General features: G+C 31.5%; 2 protein-coding genes across 2 annotated transcripts; both read right to left on the bottom strand.

Moving 5' to 3' along the window:
• Positions 275-2855, bottom strand: LOC109361804. The gene is made up of 2 exons (XM_019607340.1): positions 2507-2855; positions 275-1135 (listed from the first exon to the last, which is right to left on the bottom strand). The coding sequence occupies exons 1-2, from the start codon at positions 2853-2855 to the stop codon at positions 447-449; spliced, it is 1038 nt and encodes a 345-aa protein (XP_019462885.1). The 3' UTR covers positions 275-446.
• LOC109362017 (ethylene-responsive transcription factor 2-like) lies at positions 12868-13666 on the bottom strand. Its single transcript, XM_019607591.1, has one exon. It carries the CDS (start codon positions 13634-13636, stop codon positions 12998-13000), a length of 639 nt encoding a protein of 212 aa, XP_019463136.1. The 5' UTR covers positions 13637-13666; the 3' UTR covers positions 12868-12997.

Genomic DNA, 18126 nt, shown 5'->3' with positions numbered 1-18126 from the left:
GATTATGAATTTGGTGGTTGGGGCTCGCTTCGTCCAGCTCGCTTCGTCCCACACCAAGCGAATACAACAAAGCCAAAACAATGGTTCAGTCACTATAAAGGTAATTTCTTCCTCATTTCAATTCCTACTTCTCTAAAGCTCATTATGCTTGATTTTGTGACCTATAATTGTAAAAGGAGCATTTTGTTCACATTAATAGGATGAGTAAGCAATTTTTGGTAGGTATGAGTGATATTAATAGTAATCATGCGGAAATTCTTTTATTTCTTTTATTTCAATATATTTCTTTTATTGGTACATGCCGATAATTCTCACATCTTAAATTCATGACAAACCTACCACTTGAATTTCATCAAAAGTGGTATGCAAAAATCAATGAAAAAGAAAATACAAAATGAGAAGGAAAAACAATACAAGCACTTGAATCTTAAAAGCACCAGATTATGCTAAAATCGTTCAACACACTTCAACTGATTCAGCCATTGATCAGCATCAAAATCTTTTTCCACTGAACCCATTTCAAACAATTGCACCACTTGGCTTCTATTTCTGGCTAACCTATTTAACAAACTTGTTAGGTTTTCTCTCCTATTTGAACCTTTAAACTGATCTAAACCATTAAATAAAGGTGGCGAATAAGGCTCTAGCGAATTCACCTTAGGAGCGACTATCACTCTCATTGGCTCCGAGTTTGTGTCAGAGCCAATGAGATGAGGAAAATTGAGCTTCGTCTTTCTACCATGTATTTTGAAGGCAGCTCTATCATAAGCTAAGCCAGCTTTCTCTTCCGTGTCGTAAGTACCAAGCCACACTCTTGCACCATTCTTCTTTGGATCCCTTATTTCCGCTGCGAACTTCCCCCACGGCCTACGCCTCACACCCCGGTAGTGCTTCCACATTGGTGGCGCGTTCAATACACGTGCCTTGTTTGACGCTTTCTCTTCATTGGTAGTGTCCAAGTAACTAACAATTTTGGAAGAACTAGAGTCGGAGGTAGGACTTTGAATTGGATCATAGGAAGTAGTTATGAGAATATCAGAATCATGTTCAAAGTAGTGGTTAATGGATTCCAAAGAAGAAAAATCCCATGATATTTTTGTAGCCTTGTTTTTGGATGATAATGAAAATACTAGACCTTTTAATACATTGATCTCATATAAGTAGAAATGTTAAATGTTCGAAATAGTCATGCACTCCATAATTGATTAATTTATTACCCATAAGATTAAGGGATACCCTTTGATATACCAAAAAAATACTAAATTGCTTAGCTTTTATATATGTCTAGGCATGGGTCAGCATACCAAAAAAATAATTCAAATGAATAATTGATGACATACACTATGCATAAATGTTTTCATTGTCAATATATAAACATTATTTTTACTTTTGAATAATATTTTAAGGATGTGAAAGTATAATTAAATGTGCTTATTAGACATGTATACACAAGTGTTTATCATCATTGAAACAAACTCTTGACTCTTTCAAGCTTCATGAGGCCCTTCACGGTGGAAGATGTGTAAAAGTGTGGAGAATGCTTTGGTTTGCGGTGGTTTGGTCTGTGTGGCTTATGAGAAATGAAGCGATTTTTTTGGACAAGACTCCAAGTTATGTGCATCTATTTGATCTAATTCAAACTAGATCTTGGATTTGGTTCTCTTCTTTTGCTTCTATTAATGTATTATCTTTATCTTTTACAAATTGGTGTATAAATCCAAAACTTTGTGTACAACTTTGCTCTACAAAGTTGACCGCTTGATTTCTTTTGTATTGAGTGGGCACCCCTTGTGCTCGTTTTAATACAATTTTCCTCTATCAAAAAAAAAAACAAAAGTACCCGTTAATCAATTATTTTTTAAGGCAAAAAAGTATATACTAAAAATATATAAGTTTTATTTACTATTATTATATCATTAATCATTTATGTTTAATTATTATTGGTTTTTCAAAAAAATATAATCAAATGAATGTTTGATGATGAACAGATTGTTGCAAATTTTTACACAAATAATACATAAATATTAAACTCAATTTTTAATTGAAGTTATGTTGAGTCTATCCATTAATTATATACAAACAATCTAAATAAAAGAATAGGATAATTTAAGAAAGAAAAATTTGGTGTCTAGTTGTTCATTTTATAAACTAAAGGTGCAAAAGCACCCCCATAAATATGTATTAATAAAGAAGCATTACAAAAAGACCAATTACATGTAGTTGAACCTATAGTTAGGAAGGAGATATCTATTTCTAGAATATTCATTTACTAGAAAATAAGGAATTTCATTCCCAAGAGAAAACCTTTGAATTAATTCCAAAGTTAGCTAACTTGTCTACACAAGTATTACCCTCCCTAAAAATATGTGATATATAAAAGTTCATTGAAACCAAGGTCTTTTTGCACTGGATGAGTCTATTTTCCAGCCTCCAGGGAGCATTCGTTCTTCCCATAAAAACAACCACTACCAAAGAAGAATCACATTCAAGCCAAATGGAGTACAACCTTTCTTGTAAGCAAGTTCAATAGCTAGAATATCATAATTGAGCTTAGCAAACAGAGCATCTTGTATGTCAAAGTATATTGCAAAGCAGGTTTGAAAATCCCCCTTATGGTCTCTGAATATAGTACCTCCTCTCGCAAGGCCATGAGCTCCACCCAAGTTAATTTTTATGCTACCATCCTTTGGAAGATGCCACAAAACTTCAGCAATTCTAGGAGCCTTCTTGTAGTTAATTGCAACATTTAAATGTTTAAGAATATTGAAGTCATGTATGGAAGGGCTAGTACATGCTGAAGATTTTTTTCTAGACAAGGATATGGCTAACTTGATTCTGGAAATGGTTTGCATCATGTTGAAATCCTATCGTGAAATCTACTTTTGATCTTGCAGAACCATATTGTGTTCATAGTATGAATGATTGCTGCAGCCAAAGTTTCTCGAACTTGATTGCTCCACTTTCTATTACAAGCTAAAAGAATGGTTGAAGATATGTCTAGATGTATTGCGAAAATAGTACCAAGCCAATCCCGTAGAGAAACAGAAAAAAGAACATTGCAGGAATAAATGCTCTAAACTTTTTGTATGTGTCCTACACAGGTTGAACCTTGAAGGTAAAGAGCAACCTCTCCTCTGTAAGTTTTCATTTGTTGACATCCTTCCCTTGACCAGTCTCCATGAAGTGAAAGACTTGGAGGGGTATTGTAGATCACTAGAGAGATTTGCACCAGTTCATTGGAGTAGTAGGAGGTCTGACAAATTTATATGTTTCCTTTAAAGATAGTTTACCATCATTAGATTCTTGCCAGATCAACTTATCATTTCCTGAAGAGGCTATGATGTTTGCTATTTCCCCTGCAATTTAAGGGAACAACTCTGTCAATCTTTTAGGAATTATCCATTTAGAGTTGGATAAGAAGTCAACAACAGAAGCCATCAAGTTAGGGTGCAATTCCTCTGATATATTCAGAGATTGGGTTAGAGGGACACCTAGCCAATTGTCCCTCCAAAAATTTGTGTTCCTCCCATCACCAACCAGCCATCTAGAATTAGTTGAAACTGCATGCCACTTGCTCTTGATTCTTGGACAAATAGAAGATTTGTAGTACCTGGTGTACTTACTAAATCTATCTTTGTAGAATCTTGCCCAATCCTGGTCTGAGGACCTCATCTCACAAGCAAGCTTAAGAATAGTTGTTTGATTCAGATTTTTGATGGACTTGACTCCTAATCCACCAAGATATGTAGGGTTGCATACCTAACTCCAAGAAACAATGACCAATTTTATAACCTTTATGTCACCAGACCAGATGAAATTCATGATGCAAGTATCTAGATAATTCAGCAACTGTGAAGGCAGAGCATAGATCTTAAAGTTGTAGATCAACATGCTTTGAATGACATGCTTAACCAGTTCCACTCATCCCATGATTGAGAGGGAAAGACCCTTTCAGGTTGCCAGCATCGAAGTGATTTTGTCAACTATTGGTTGGAAGTGCATTTTTTCTAGGTTTTCTTTTGAAAAGGAGGACTCCTAAGTATGTGAATGGGAAGCAGCCAAGTAAGAAACCCAAATGAGCAATTAAATCAACAATCTTCCTATTTGTTGCTTTGCCAGTATAAAACTTACACTTGTTTGGACTGATATGTTGACTAGAATTTGTGGACTATCATATGAGAGGGAGTAATCAGGCTTTTAGGACCAGCAGAAAGCTTTATTCTATTCTTAGACACCAGTTTGGAAATTCCTCTGCTTAAGACATCTTCTGCCAAGCAGAAAAGGAGGGGAGAAAGAGGGTCTCCTTGTCTCACTCCTCTCCTACAATTGAAGAAACCAAAATTCTGGCCATTGACATTTATAGAAAACTTGGCAGATTGGAGAATTGTCCAAATCCAATTACTGAATTGTTCATGAAAACCAAAGGCTTTAAGAGTGCCAATCAGAAATTCCTAGTCCAAGGTATGAAAATCTTTCTTGATGTCTAGCTTGATAGCCAAGTTTCCACCAAAATCCTTCTGATCTAGAAGATTTATTGCCTTAGAAGCAAGGAATAAGCAATCATGAATGTGTCTATCTTTGATAAATCCTCTTTGTTGGGGAGAAATAATTCTTGAAGCTATAGAAGCAAGCCTGTCAGCTAGGACTTTAATTATTATGTTGAACTGAAAGTTAGCTAAGGAAATAGGTGTGTGATCTTCTATTCTCTCAGCATTTGTAGACTTAGGAATAAGCTCTATAATGTTGGCGTTCAGGTTGAGAAGGATCCAACCATGATTGAAGAATTGGATGACAGAGTTGCATACATCACTTCCCACAATCTCCCAAAATTGTTGATAGAATTAACCACCAAAACCATCAAAGCTAGAAGCACCATCACCATTCATTGAAAACATAGTAGCCTTGATCTCCTCCTTGGAAGGAATATCAGTTAACATTTCATTCTCATAATCATTCACCAGGCTAGGAATGACACTATGCATTAGAGAATTAGAGGAAACATTATTGTTTGAAGCAAATAACTCAGTGTAGAATCTAACAGAATGATTACCAATATATGTTTCACCAGTCAGAATATTATCCCCCTCCTTGAGTAGAGACATAGACTTTGTGACTTGTCTCATTTTAGTTATCTTGTGGGAGAAGTTAGTGTTCCTATCCCCCTTTATGTGCCAGTTAAGCCTAGACTTATCCTTCCAAAAATCCTCCTCCATTACCAGAGCTTCCATCAGATGCTTTTGAGCTACAAATTCCTCATCCAACATTTCTTGGTCTGGACCATCATCATTGATACAAGTCTGGATAGCTTCCATATTTGCTAGAGCAGCTTGCACTCTAAGGTGAATGTTTCCAAAAACATTAGTGTTCCAATGTTTTAGCTTATACTTGAGCCTTTTGAGCTTTTGTGAAAGTATAAACATAGGGCATCCAAAAATAGCTTCTCTCTAGGGCTCGATGATCACTTTCTTGCAATCCAGATGATTCATCCATATCTTATGGAATCTAAAAGGAGTAAGTCTTCTAATATCAGCATGAATTGAACAAAGAAGAATTGGATGATAGCATGTTGCCAAGAGGATAACGAAGCCTCATTTCATAAGCTTCTATCAATTTTTTCTCAGTTAGAGTAGTGCCCATTCTCTTATTAGACCAAGTGTATTCAACACCCCTGGTGGCTAAATGCAACAAGTTTGCCTTATCAGAGAAATCTTTGAAATCCTCAGTAGCAATTCTACTAGGAAAAGTAGCTCCTCTACATTCATTTGCTCCAAGAACTGCATTAAAATCTCCAATGCAGCACCAAGGCCTTACATGAATAAGCATGAGAGTTTGAATTTCTACCAAAAGTTGTCTTCTCTGCACATAGTTAGTGTTAGCATAAGCTGCACAAATAAACACATTCTGATTCTCAATAAATATAGACAATGATATTTATTGTTCAGAAATGTTTAAACCATTTGGGATAAGATCCATTGTACAGAAACCACATATATTAGGCAACAAAGGACCCTTGTCATTAACTACAAACATCTTCAACTTTAGGTCCTTCCAAAATATAGGATTTATGTCTTCAAAATGATTTTTTGGCTCAGATATGATCATCATATCAGGTTTATTGACCAGATAAAGGTTTTTCAACATTAACCTTGTCTAGTTATTATTCCCTATATCCCTACAATTCTAGTAGAGTACCTTCATTGGTTGGTGTTTAGGTATCCACCCCTACGGGTAAAGTGCACCCTCTCAAGAGTACATTTCTTCCTCATCCTCTTTTTTTGTGACTTTGTTAGGATTGTGGTGAATGATTCCTCTTCAGCCATCTCTTCCTCTACCTCATCCTCTGCCCATAGCTTGCCAATAAATGTTAGATCTTTTGCAGCCACTTAGTTTTCAATTTCCTTAGTGGACTGAACAATGAAGTTCTCCCTATCCATTTGCTTAATAATAGGAGAGTTTTAAGCAATATTTTCCACTCTAGTCTCATTTATCTCATCATTAGCAGGATTAGATATCTGCACATTCATAGGAGTTAAAACAACCCGTTCCAAGTTCTCCAAATTTTGAACATCCATTCTATCAATTTCATGATTAATGACTAAATCATTTTCCTCCTTTTCCTCCACTTGTTGTTGTACCTTCTCCACTGCATAATTTTTTCTTGCCTATTTGGGAAGATCCTTAACTGTGGGTTTTTTTTAATATTCTTATGCAATTAGCTACCAAGTGCCCAATGGATTGACATTTATAGCAAAACTTAGGGAGATTTTCATACTCTTTGGAAACAAAGAAAGCGAGTCCTTCCCTTTCAACTAAAATCTGATCTAGAAGACTACCTTTCATATTAATGTTCACTAGCACCATGGAAAAATGTCCAAAACTTTTATTGTTTGTTGCTTCATCAAGCGAAATTGGTGTACCAATTCCCCCCGCAATGGACAAGATGATCCTAGGGCTCCAATATTCTTGGGGAAGCCCCATGATTTTAACCCAGCATTGAGCATGAGATAGCTTCTACAGACTTGGATTGAAGTCAGGTGTCTAGAGGAACATACAAAGGAATCATGGTTTGAGATACCAAGACCCAACAACGCACACACTCCCATGAAGATGGTTCTTGCATCTTTGAAGTCCAGCCTGATAATCAGCTTCAGGGATTTTAGTGGCAATTGCATCTCCCTTAATATGAGGTTGAGGGAGTTGAAAGACAACAATGTCACTTGAGTTCTTCAGAGCTTGTGTAAAGGTTTTCCTAGTTGATGTTGAGTTCTCCTTTTCAGTAGATGCTATAGTTAATCCACCAAGAAAACTCCAAAGAATTGGTTCTGTGTTCATGGTGAAGATATTTTCGAAGTTCCAAGAAAGTTGGATTCAAACCCTATCAGAGAGAAGCATCCCTTGTAAATCCTCTCGATAAATCGTAACATTTATATGTGTTAATAATTATATTCGTCTAGTTGTTCAGTACTTTATATTTTAATCATTCAATTGTATGTTTTCCCGTTTATCTTAATAATTTATTTTTTTGGTACTACCAAGGATATCCATCACCCTATGGATAAGGAATTATAAAAGCAAACTACATTGTTTTTTTTGGATGTTTAAGAATTTACAGTAAAATATATTTTTTCTGGGATATAAGGCAGAAAAATCTATAAAAAACACCCTAAATTTTATGCATTTTATAAATAGGCATCATGAACTATTTTCTCGCTAATTGCCCCTTAAACTTTAATTAAGGGTGAAATTGGTTAATCCATTTTTTTAATCTTGACTTTAATTTTTTTTATATATAGTAATATTACTATATTAATCACTTTTAAGTCTATAATTTACTTATTTTGTTCTTCACAATCAATTTTATTTTGATAGGGTTTTCTCTATATATCAACTCTGGCTAAAATCTATTGTTGTATTTTTAATATTGTGAGTCTGATTGCTGCAACTACACTTGATATAGAGTGTAGAGTTAGTATCACAAAACTTACTAATTTGTATTTATTTGATCCTTAAATAACGCAAATAAAGATTAATATTCCTAAGCAAACATTTAAAATATTATTTTTCACAATCTTAAGATGGGATTTTCTGATACCAGATTGGAATGTAGCACTCATACAGATATTTAACTGAGTGTATATATATTATGGCTTTAAGTAAGTAAATTAGAGAGTCAATCATTCCTCTAAAGACAAGTTTTTTTAATCTACTTTTTATATTTGTCAAGATGTATTTTTATTTTTATTGCTGGATGTGAATTTTACCACTTGTCTATTTGATTTGAATACAAAATAAGAAGTTCAATTCTCCTACCATGTTACTCTCAAACTAGACTTTCATAACATTTATACGAAGGGATACTTTATTCTTTATCTTTAAATACTCTACTTTATATTTTAGTGTTTAGAATTGAAGGGGTTAGGTGTGCAAAGAATATTTGTCTATATTAAGCATGAGAGAATAGTTTTGAAAACAATATTTATTATGTAATTTGTGATTTATTATAGAGGAAAATTGATGCTAAAATTGGATATAATATGTAAGATTTGGTAAATAGTTATAAAACATTTTTTGATAATCTCTCAACTCTTTGTATATATGTAAAGTTTGTATATGCTTTTAACTTGGTTTTTAACTTGTGGATGTGAATCCTTTTTATTGAAACCTCTTTTATGTTAGGCTTTGTATGGGATGTGATTTTGAAGGGAAGGGAATGAAAATGGTAACTTTAGAAAGCCTTTCATTGTTTCAGAGTTAGATGAAAAATATGGGAACGTTTTGAAGGATTTCTCAAATTCTCTAAAATCCTCCATGTATCTATTTCTATAGTCCCACAATTTGGGGTTTTTCTGGAGATAAAATATGAAGATACCTAAATATTTTTAGTAAACTTATATAATTATATATTATTGTCAATTTCTCATTGTTATTAATTAAATTTTTAAAGGAAAAATAAAAAATATTCTAACATTATCATTAGTTTATCTTTATCATCTAAATTTCATACTCTCAAATAAAATGTGACGATTGTCTTCCTTTTCCCTTCACTTCCTCTACGTTCCTAGCCTTTTGATATCTCTCATTCCCTTTTCCTCATAACTCCCAAACATAACATTAAATGATTAAATTATCTAAATCTTTTATTATGAGAAGCAGAGGAATCATTCGTGTAAATTTTTAAATCACCTTTTTTCAATTGTTTGTTTTGCCTAAACCTTTTCAAAAATTGAAAAAGTTGGTAAACACAATTGAACATCTTCTTTTGTTATCTTAGATTAAAACGTGGTTAGTAACTGATTTCATGGTTCTACTTTAGATTTGGTTGATAATTTATTTTGTGCTTTTCTGGAAAGAGATTTTATATGGTTACATGATTTGGCAAGTTGTTGTTGACGAAGACTCGAATCCATAACCTTTTTCACTCTATTTATTAAACTCTTCATCTGAATCATCAGACCATTGATTGAGTACATTTGGGACTCAAATGAATAAATTATTTGGTTCATAAAAAATATCAATCTTATACTTTTGGTCAATGTTACATTCACATCAATTATAAAATCAATAATGAGGGGAATGAATTGGCAGTGACTGAAATTGATATTGGTTCATGCATGCAGAGAGAATCTGCACAACATATGATGATACGTTACGGCACCAAATGATATAAATGGGTGGTCCAATATACACTTAATACTCAAGCAAAGTTTTAAAGGCAGGTTTTTCTCAATTACTATTTTTATAGCAATAATCATACATTATTCAGCAACAAAAACTTGTGTAGTTTTTAGTTAGATTGTCTCTTTTTGTTTAGAAAAAAATATTAAAAACATAAAAAATATATATTGAAATAAAAAAAATAAATAAAGTATTTCATGTCCAATTATTCATATTTTCATCACTCCAATTATTAATTATTTAATTAATAAATAATAAATAAATACTGTATGTATTTTTTAGTCAAATTTCAAATTTCAACTAGTTATAAAGTTGGTTTTACCAAAAATAACACTAATTTAATAAGCCATTTATAAAGCTACAAACTTCCAATTACCTATGCAAGCTTACAATTGCCATACCCTAAGAAATGAGAAGTTCTTTTTTTTATAAGCAAAAATATATTAAAAACAGGCACAAGGGGTGCTAACCCAATTACAACTTACAAAGAAGAAGAATACAGGTATATGGATCAATACACCATTGTGCAAAAGTAAAGAAAAAAGATCTCAAATTTTTGAAAATCCACAACTAAAATCTAATTTGGATCAAATTCATTATCTGAATATAACTAACATTTTCCCCTAGAAATGAGAAGCTTTTGATTATAAACATTATCAATCTTAAGTTATAAGAGTAATTTACTCTAAAAATATTTGGGGTCTAAAAGCAATAGTTTTAGCCTTTAGCATTGTCATGCTTGGGCTTGTGATATAAGAGTTAGAATTCTTTTTAGTAATAGAGAGGAATGTAGTGTATAAAACAAGTCAAAAAAACAAAATGGAATATTAATTATATTCTTCTATTTACATTTAGAATAGTATTTTTATGCTTAAATTTATTGTAAAAATAATATTTATTTCTTTATTAATGGAGTTGATCTCTACTCCATAATATATTAGATCAAAATATATAACAATAAAGCCATAAACAATTATAAGATATAAATATAATTTGCATCACATGGATGTACCCCCCAAAAAATTTGCATCACATGGGAAATGCTTAAATATGATTTTGGCTTCTACATCTATATCTAATTTTGATTTTAGTCCTTGTTTTTTTTAAGTTTTTACTCCTTGCATTTTTAGTTGATTTCGATTTAATCCTCGTTATTAACTTGGAAAAATATGCTAACGTATAGAGACCAAATACTCACAACAAAAAAATGGTAAGGACTAAAATAAAATGTTTTTTGTACATAGTTTTTAAGGATTTAGTCCCTTCGCATTAGCAATTTTCATTGAAGTTGATAACAATAACTACAATTAAAACTGACTAAACATGTTGGGAAAAAACACACAGGGACTAAATAGAAATCAACTTTGTTTCCAAATGAATGTTTTGCACATATTTATAGTAAACAAAAATTGTATAGAGAACAAAAAATCTCAAGTATGTTTTTAGTCCCTCCAAATATAGGTACTTCATTCTGATTTTGGTCCTCAAATTTTACTTAATTATTTTTAAATCCTTACTTTAATTGATTGTTTTAAATTTAATCTTTTAGACAATGTGTTAACACCATAGTTGTTCAATTAGTATGACACGTGTAAAATATTAGGGTTAGTCACATCATCACTAGAAACCAAAATTAAAATTTTAAAATATATAAAGAGAAAAACGAAAAAAATACATTATAGATACTAACACCAAAATATAAATGAATAATTATCTTTTCAGTGCCATAAAATATTAGATACTTAAAGGTTAAATAATGAAATTTAATATCATGTTCTTTACATTCAATTCATTATCGTCAAACTCTTTACTCTTACTTTAATATTAGTTTCATTAAACATAGTTTTAAGCAAAACACTCTGTTAACCAAATTAATTGAGTTTGCTAACCAACTTAATATCAATAAAGTTTTTAGGGATGTTATAGGTCTTTATTCTTCTTTTTACAACTAGCTTTTTTTCTATTTTATCAAGTAATTTACCCATTTGCAACCATCATCCTTATGGTAGATGTTTGTATTAAGAGTCTCACATTGAGTAGAATAACAAACTCAATGTAGTACTTAAGTCATGAGACTCTCTCACCTAATAGACTAGTCTTTTGGATTGAGCTCTCATCATGTGTTTAATTCCTAACAATTGATGTTTTCATTGAGAGTTGTGTCATGAAAAGGGCTACCTATAGGCTAAATTAAACTACATTGTTAAATACTTATAGGTGAGTGAAGTTATCAAAAGAGAAATAACTATCATCGGGTCAGTGTCGATAAAGTGAAAGACGTTGTGGACGTCAACCCTTAAAGGGGCATGAATGTTATGAGTTATACATTGAATAGAATAACAAACTTAATGTGTATGTACTTAAGTCATGAGACTTTCCCAACTAATAAACTAGTTTTTTAGATTGAACTCTTCTCAGATACTTAAGTACTAAAACTATGCTTCATATGTTATGGTTGGCAGGACCCTTAATATATTAAACTTATAATAGGTAAAGATTCAAAAAGTTCTTAAAGATTTATTTCAATAGAATTTGATCCCTTAAAGAGTCACCAATTAATTCGTACAGATATCTTTGAAGTGACAAATTCATCTCTAATATTTTTTGTGGAACAATTTAAGTACAAAAATATTAGACTAAATTTGAAGAGTAACTAGTTTGGCTGAGGGTAGAAAACCTTAGAACACTATTCAGTTACTTTATTGTTTTTAAACACCAAATTACGTTATGAAGAAAATATGTTTGAATTATATTATTACAGAGAATAAATTAAATGTAACAAACAAATTGTGGGGACATAAATTTAATTTATAACCTATCGGTTATTCGAAATAAAGTATAATATTCCCCAGTTTTTAAAGTATAATATTTCGAGTGAACCCTTATTTGTTTTATACATAATTTGTATAATATGCCATAATTATTCCGCACATGTATGGTTCTACTTTAAAATATTTATTTGATATATTTTCTTTTATTGGTAAATGCCGACAATTCTCATCTTAAATTCATGACAAACTTACAAAATATTGGGCTAGTAGTGTAAGACCTTACTAGATCATATGAATGACCAAAAGATTTAAGAAACACTTGTTGAGAGGAACAACCATGAACCTCAAAAGAGATTAATTTTTTATCCAAAAGGGTGAAGAAAAACCCTTGGTAGTAAAAACAATTCACGACAAACCTACCCCTTGAATTTCATCAAAAGTGGTATGCAAAAATCATTGAAAAAGAAAATATCAAATGAGAAGGAAAAAAACACAATAGAAGCACTTGAATCTTAAGAGCACCAGATTTGAATAAAATCATTCAACATACTTCAACTTATCCAGCCATTGATCAGCATCAAATCTTTATCCACCGAACCCATTTCAAACAATTGCACTACTCGGCTTCTATTTCTGGCTAATCTATTCAACAAATTTGTTAGGTTCTTTCCCCTCTTTGATCCTTGACACCGATCTAAACCATTAAATAAAGGTGGTGAATAAGGCTCTAGCGAATTTATCTTAGAAGCGACTATCACTCTCATTGGCTCTGAATTTGTGTCGGAGCCAATGAGATGAGGAAAATTGAGCTTAGCCTTTCTACCACGTATTTTGAAAGCAGCTCTATCATAAGCTAAGCCAGCTTTCTCTTCTGTGTCGTAAGTACCAAGCCACACTCTTGCACCATTCTTCTTTGGATCCCTTATTTCCGCCGCGAACTTCCCCCACGGCCTACGCCTCACACCCCGGTAGTGCTTCCACGTTGGTGGCGCCTTCACTACACACGTCTCGTTTGATACTTTCTCTTCATTGGTAGTTTCCATATTACTAACAATTTGGGAAGAACTAGAGTCGGAGGTAGGACTTTGAATGGGATCATAAGAACTAGTTATGAGAATATCAGAATCATGTTCAAAGTAGTGGTTAATGGATTCCATAGAAGAAAAATCCCATGATATTTTAGAAGCCATGTTTTTTATGATAATGAAAATGCTAGAGCTTTTCTTTTGGAGTATATATATATATATATATATATATATAGCAATGGTTATGGCTTTGTTTATATTTTATTCATGTATTGTTTTAAAAGTGAGTTTTGAACAACGTGCTTTTTGTTTTAATATATATTTTTTGAGGGAGGTTGTTTCCTTGATGCTTCAATTAATAATTTTGATTGGCCTTGAAACTCGGAGTATCATCAGTATTCTCCACCACGCGTGATTATTGATAAAAAAAGCTATTTTTCATTGTAAACAATAATATCTCTTCTTTTAGGAAACGGTGGAATCGAACCGAATCAAACCATAAAATATAGTTCAGTTCAGTGTCATGGTTCGGTTTAGTTACTTTTATAAGGAACCATTTATGTTCAGTTTGGTTAATGATTTGAAACTATTGGAACTGAACTGCATATTAAAGAAATAAATATTAGGGGATAATATTATAATGTTATTTTGATTCTTCAACCAATTTTGTGGCTTAAATTATTAATTTTGTGTGAATTGTAGTATTATATATGTTACTAAATTGTTATTATGTTAGTGTTATATATGTTACTACTTATAAATGTGTGCTACTTTCCTAGTATTTTGATAATTTAGAACATATCTTCCAACTTTTGTAGTACTAGGTTTCAAACTAACATATACCATAAATTGTTACACATATATTGCTATTATATATGTTACTAATTTAAATGTTATACTATATATGTTAACTAACAAGGTGTTGACCTAATGGTGTAAAGTCCCGCTAAATCCTTATGGTGACCAAAATGTCAATGATTCGATTCTGAGAGCAATACATGTTGGAAGAGACAGTCGCGAATCCCGAAAGAGGTTAATTCCTTACCCAAAAGGTGAAGAGATACTAATAATAGTACAAAAAATACTATATATGTTATTAACTGTGAATTCTAATGTTATATATGTAATAATTGGCATATGTTACTAAATTGTTATATATGTTATTAATTGTGAATTGTTACTAAATTGTTATACAATTATGAATTTCAATTTTTTTTTACTTGTATATTTATCATTTATATTTTCTGATAATAATAAGAGTGTTTTTTTTCTTTTGTAATATATTTTAAACTTTCAATTGATTACATGATTTTAAAAAAACAACAAAAAACATTGAAATGGAACGAATCATTCTTGATCGGTTCAATTTCTACAATAAAGTTTGAGATTATTTGAGGTGAAGTAAACTATATCTTTGTGTTCGGTTCGATTACTGAATTGTAGCAATAACTGAATCGAACTTTTGTATCCCTAGTTGCTGCTAGATTGTTGTTTTTATTTTGTTATCTTAAGTTTAGTTGACAAACTAATTTAGAAAAAAAATATTACAAGAACCCATATGTCAATATTTTACAAAGTTTCATTTTTATTATGTTAGTTTTCTATATATTGCTTAAAGTGATTGTTAAATGCATTATTAAAATAGCATATCCAATCAAAATACTACTACATGCATTATTAAAATAACTTTTATAAAAATTATGGTGTTCTTTAAAATAATATTTGGATGATGTGAAAGTATAATGGGATGTACTTATTAGACATGTACGTATACAAGTGTCTCTCATCATTGACAACAAAAGTATAAGTTAATGAATTAATTTTTAATTAAAGTTATGCTACATCTATTCATTCGAGTTTTGAGTTGTAATTATATACAATCTAAATAAAGGAATATGTATAATTTAACAAATAATTTTTTTTGTCTCTAAGTTATGCCACTTTAATTTGGGTGTTTAGAAAAAAAATGAAAAATAATAAATATTTGACTTGAACAGTTTATAATTTTATTTATTTATCAATCACAAGAAATGACAATATTACAATAACGTAGAAACAAAGTTTATCCTAATTTATCGTCGTGTGATTTTACCACACTTATATTATAACTAAGAGTAAAAATTAATCTATTTTATATATATCATTCCCTCTCACAATAAATGTCGGTTACATGAAATTAAATTTTTGACATTTGATTTAGTATGATATCTAACGATATAGAAGGACTCTATACTATTTGATCAACGATACTCCTTTTATAGTTTATAGTTGGGTACTTAAAATATTTTCAAATATTTTTTTATTTTATATTTTAATCATTCAATTGTATGCTGCCCCGATCCATCTTAATAATTTGTTTCAATCATGTAACATATTTTAAGTTAGAGATAATTCTATTTTAGTCCCAATATAAGTTAGCTATGCCATGTGGATGTTTCTATAATTTAAAGTAAAATATCCTTTTCGGTAATGTAAAACAAAATATTTCATTATAAGGAAAATATCAAATTCACATGATTGTCTTTACGTGTTCCATATAAAAATCAGAATGCTATCTACATAGGAAAAAGAAATAATATTTTAACAAATAAATTATAAAGATGTTAGAATAAAAAGATTAAAAAATAGAGGAAAACATTTAGATTACATCAATCTATATGTTTATATAGGATTATTCCTCAATCGTGTACAGCAATGTTCCATGTGGTTGTGCCTTCTGTAAAGTTAGTATCACAAACCTACTAATTTGTATTCATTTGATCTTAAGTAAAGCAAATACATATTAATAGTCCTAAGCAAACATTTAAAATATTTTTTTCACAATCTTAAGATGGGATTCTCTAGAACCAGATCGGAATGTATCACACATACAGAATATTGGGTGGACATTTTCTGTCATAAAAAATGTATCACTCAATGTGTTACTGTGATTAATCGGAAAAATATTTAATTATTAAATTTTTAACTTCAATAATTTTTTTCAATCAATCATAAGTAGTAACATCATTTTGTGGGACAACAAATGTGTTCCCAACATATTTAACTCAGGGTCTAGTTTGGTTGCAAGTAAATTAGAGAGCCATTAATTCTATCTTTTTTTATACTTTTCAAGATGTTTCTTGATTGATTTTTATTGCTTGATGTAAATTATATCACTTGTCTATTTGATTTGCATATCAAGTAAGAGGTTCAATTCTCTCACCATGCTCATCTCAAACTAGACTTTCATAAGATTTAAAATTCTAGGCCAATCTTTTCATTAGTTACCTCAAAGAAAATAGCATCACATATATTTTGACTATGATAAATTTAAATGTGAGTATATTTTGAACAAAATGTTATCCACTTGTCCTCTTCAAAACTATTATGCTTGAGGAAAGAACTTAAACTATCATAAACTAATTACTTGGTTCAACTCATATAAAGCTTTTGAAAGCTTATAAACAAGGATTTGATTGCTCTTAGGGTCTGTTTGCAAGTTAGATTTTGGAGGAAAATATAAGAAAATGGAAGGCTTGGGAGCCATGAAATACACTTGTGAGATGACTCTGAAGCCTTTCATTTCCCTTCCTTCCCTTCTGAAACCTTACTCGCAAACAGGCCCTTAGAGCCTGTTTGCAAGTTGAATTTTAGACAGGAAAAAAAGGAAAATGAAGGCTTGAAAGTCATCTCACAATTGTATTTCATGGTTCCCTAGCCTTCCACTTTATTTCCTTATCCTTCGAACATCAACTCGCAAACAAACCATTAGATTTGCTTATCATACAATTTTTAAATTAAGTTTTTTAGAAAAACACTTTTAACATCCATTTCATAAAGACTTAAATATCATTATGTGTTGGAACATGGTTTGTTGAAAACTATTAGTGGAAACTTTTGGGTGTGAAATATAAAAAACACCCAAGTCCCACATAGAAGAGTTTTGAAAAAAAAAACTATCAAGTCTCACATAGAAGAGTTTTGAAGGAAAAAAAAACTCCCAAGTCCCACATTGGAGAAATGAGGAACATGAAAAAAATGTCATGTTATAAATAGAAGTCTTCTCCCTTCATTTTAAGACATTTTCTCTCAACTTTTCTTTCTCCCCCTAATACTCCGCTGACGCATTTCTGACAACCTTCTCCCCCTTTCTTTCCGTGGCACTTAAGAATTGGCACATGCAACCAAAGTGAGATTTCGAGAACTGACACTAGTAGTCAGTATTGTGGGTAAAGAATTGACACATATAGCCATATTGTGGGATTTCGAGAAATGACACTAGTAGTCAGTATTGTGGGAAGAGAATTGGCACAGGTAGCCATATTGTGGGTAATTTTCAGAATTGGCACTGGTAGCCATATTATGGTGGGTGTATTCGAGATTGGGTCTTACAGTGCAGTAAGAATTCGATAACAGAGATATGGACTGTTTTATCCTGGGGACGACGTGGTTGATAATCATTTTGCACATTTTGGGCAGTCCCACGAAACGTCATAAAGAGAGCGACCTGGTCGTGACTCAGCCAGTAAGTATTATTTCGTGCCATTTAGAATTGCTGCAAGCTACGGTAACAACAATTTTAAGACGATTCGACTGCAATGGCATTCGTAGATAATATTACTGGATCGAACAACTATGACCTGAACAAGCCATTTCAGTTTGATGGAACAAATTTC

This window comes from Lupinus angustifolius, chromosome LG12 (assembly GCF_001865875.1).
Source record: "Lupinus angustifolius cultivar Tanjil chromosome LG12, LupAngTanjil_v1.0, whole genome shotgun sequence".
Classification (NCBI taxonomy): Eukaryota; Viridiplantae; Streptophyta; class Magnoliopsida; order Fabales; family Fabaceae; genus Lupinus; species Lupinus angustifolius.
This window is presented reverse-complemented; position numbering and strand designations above follow the sequence as displayed.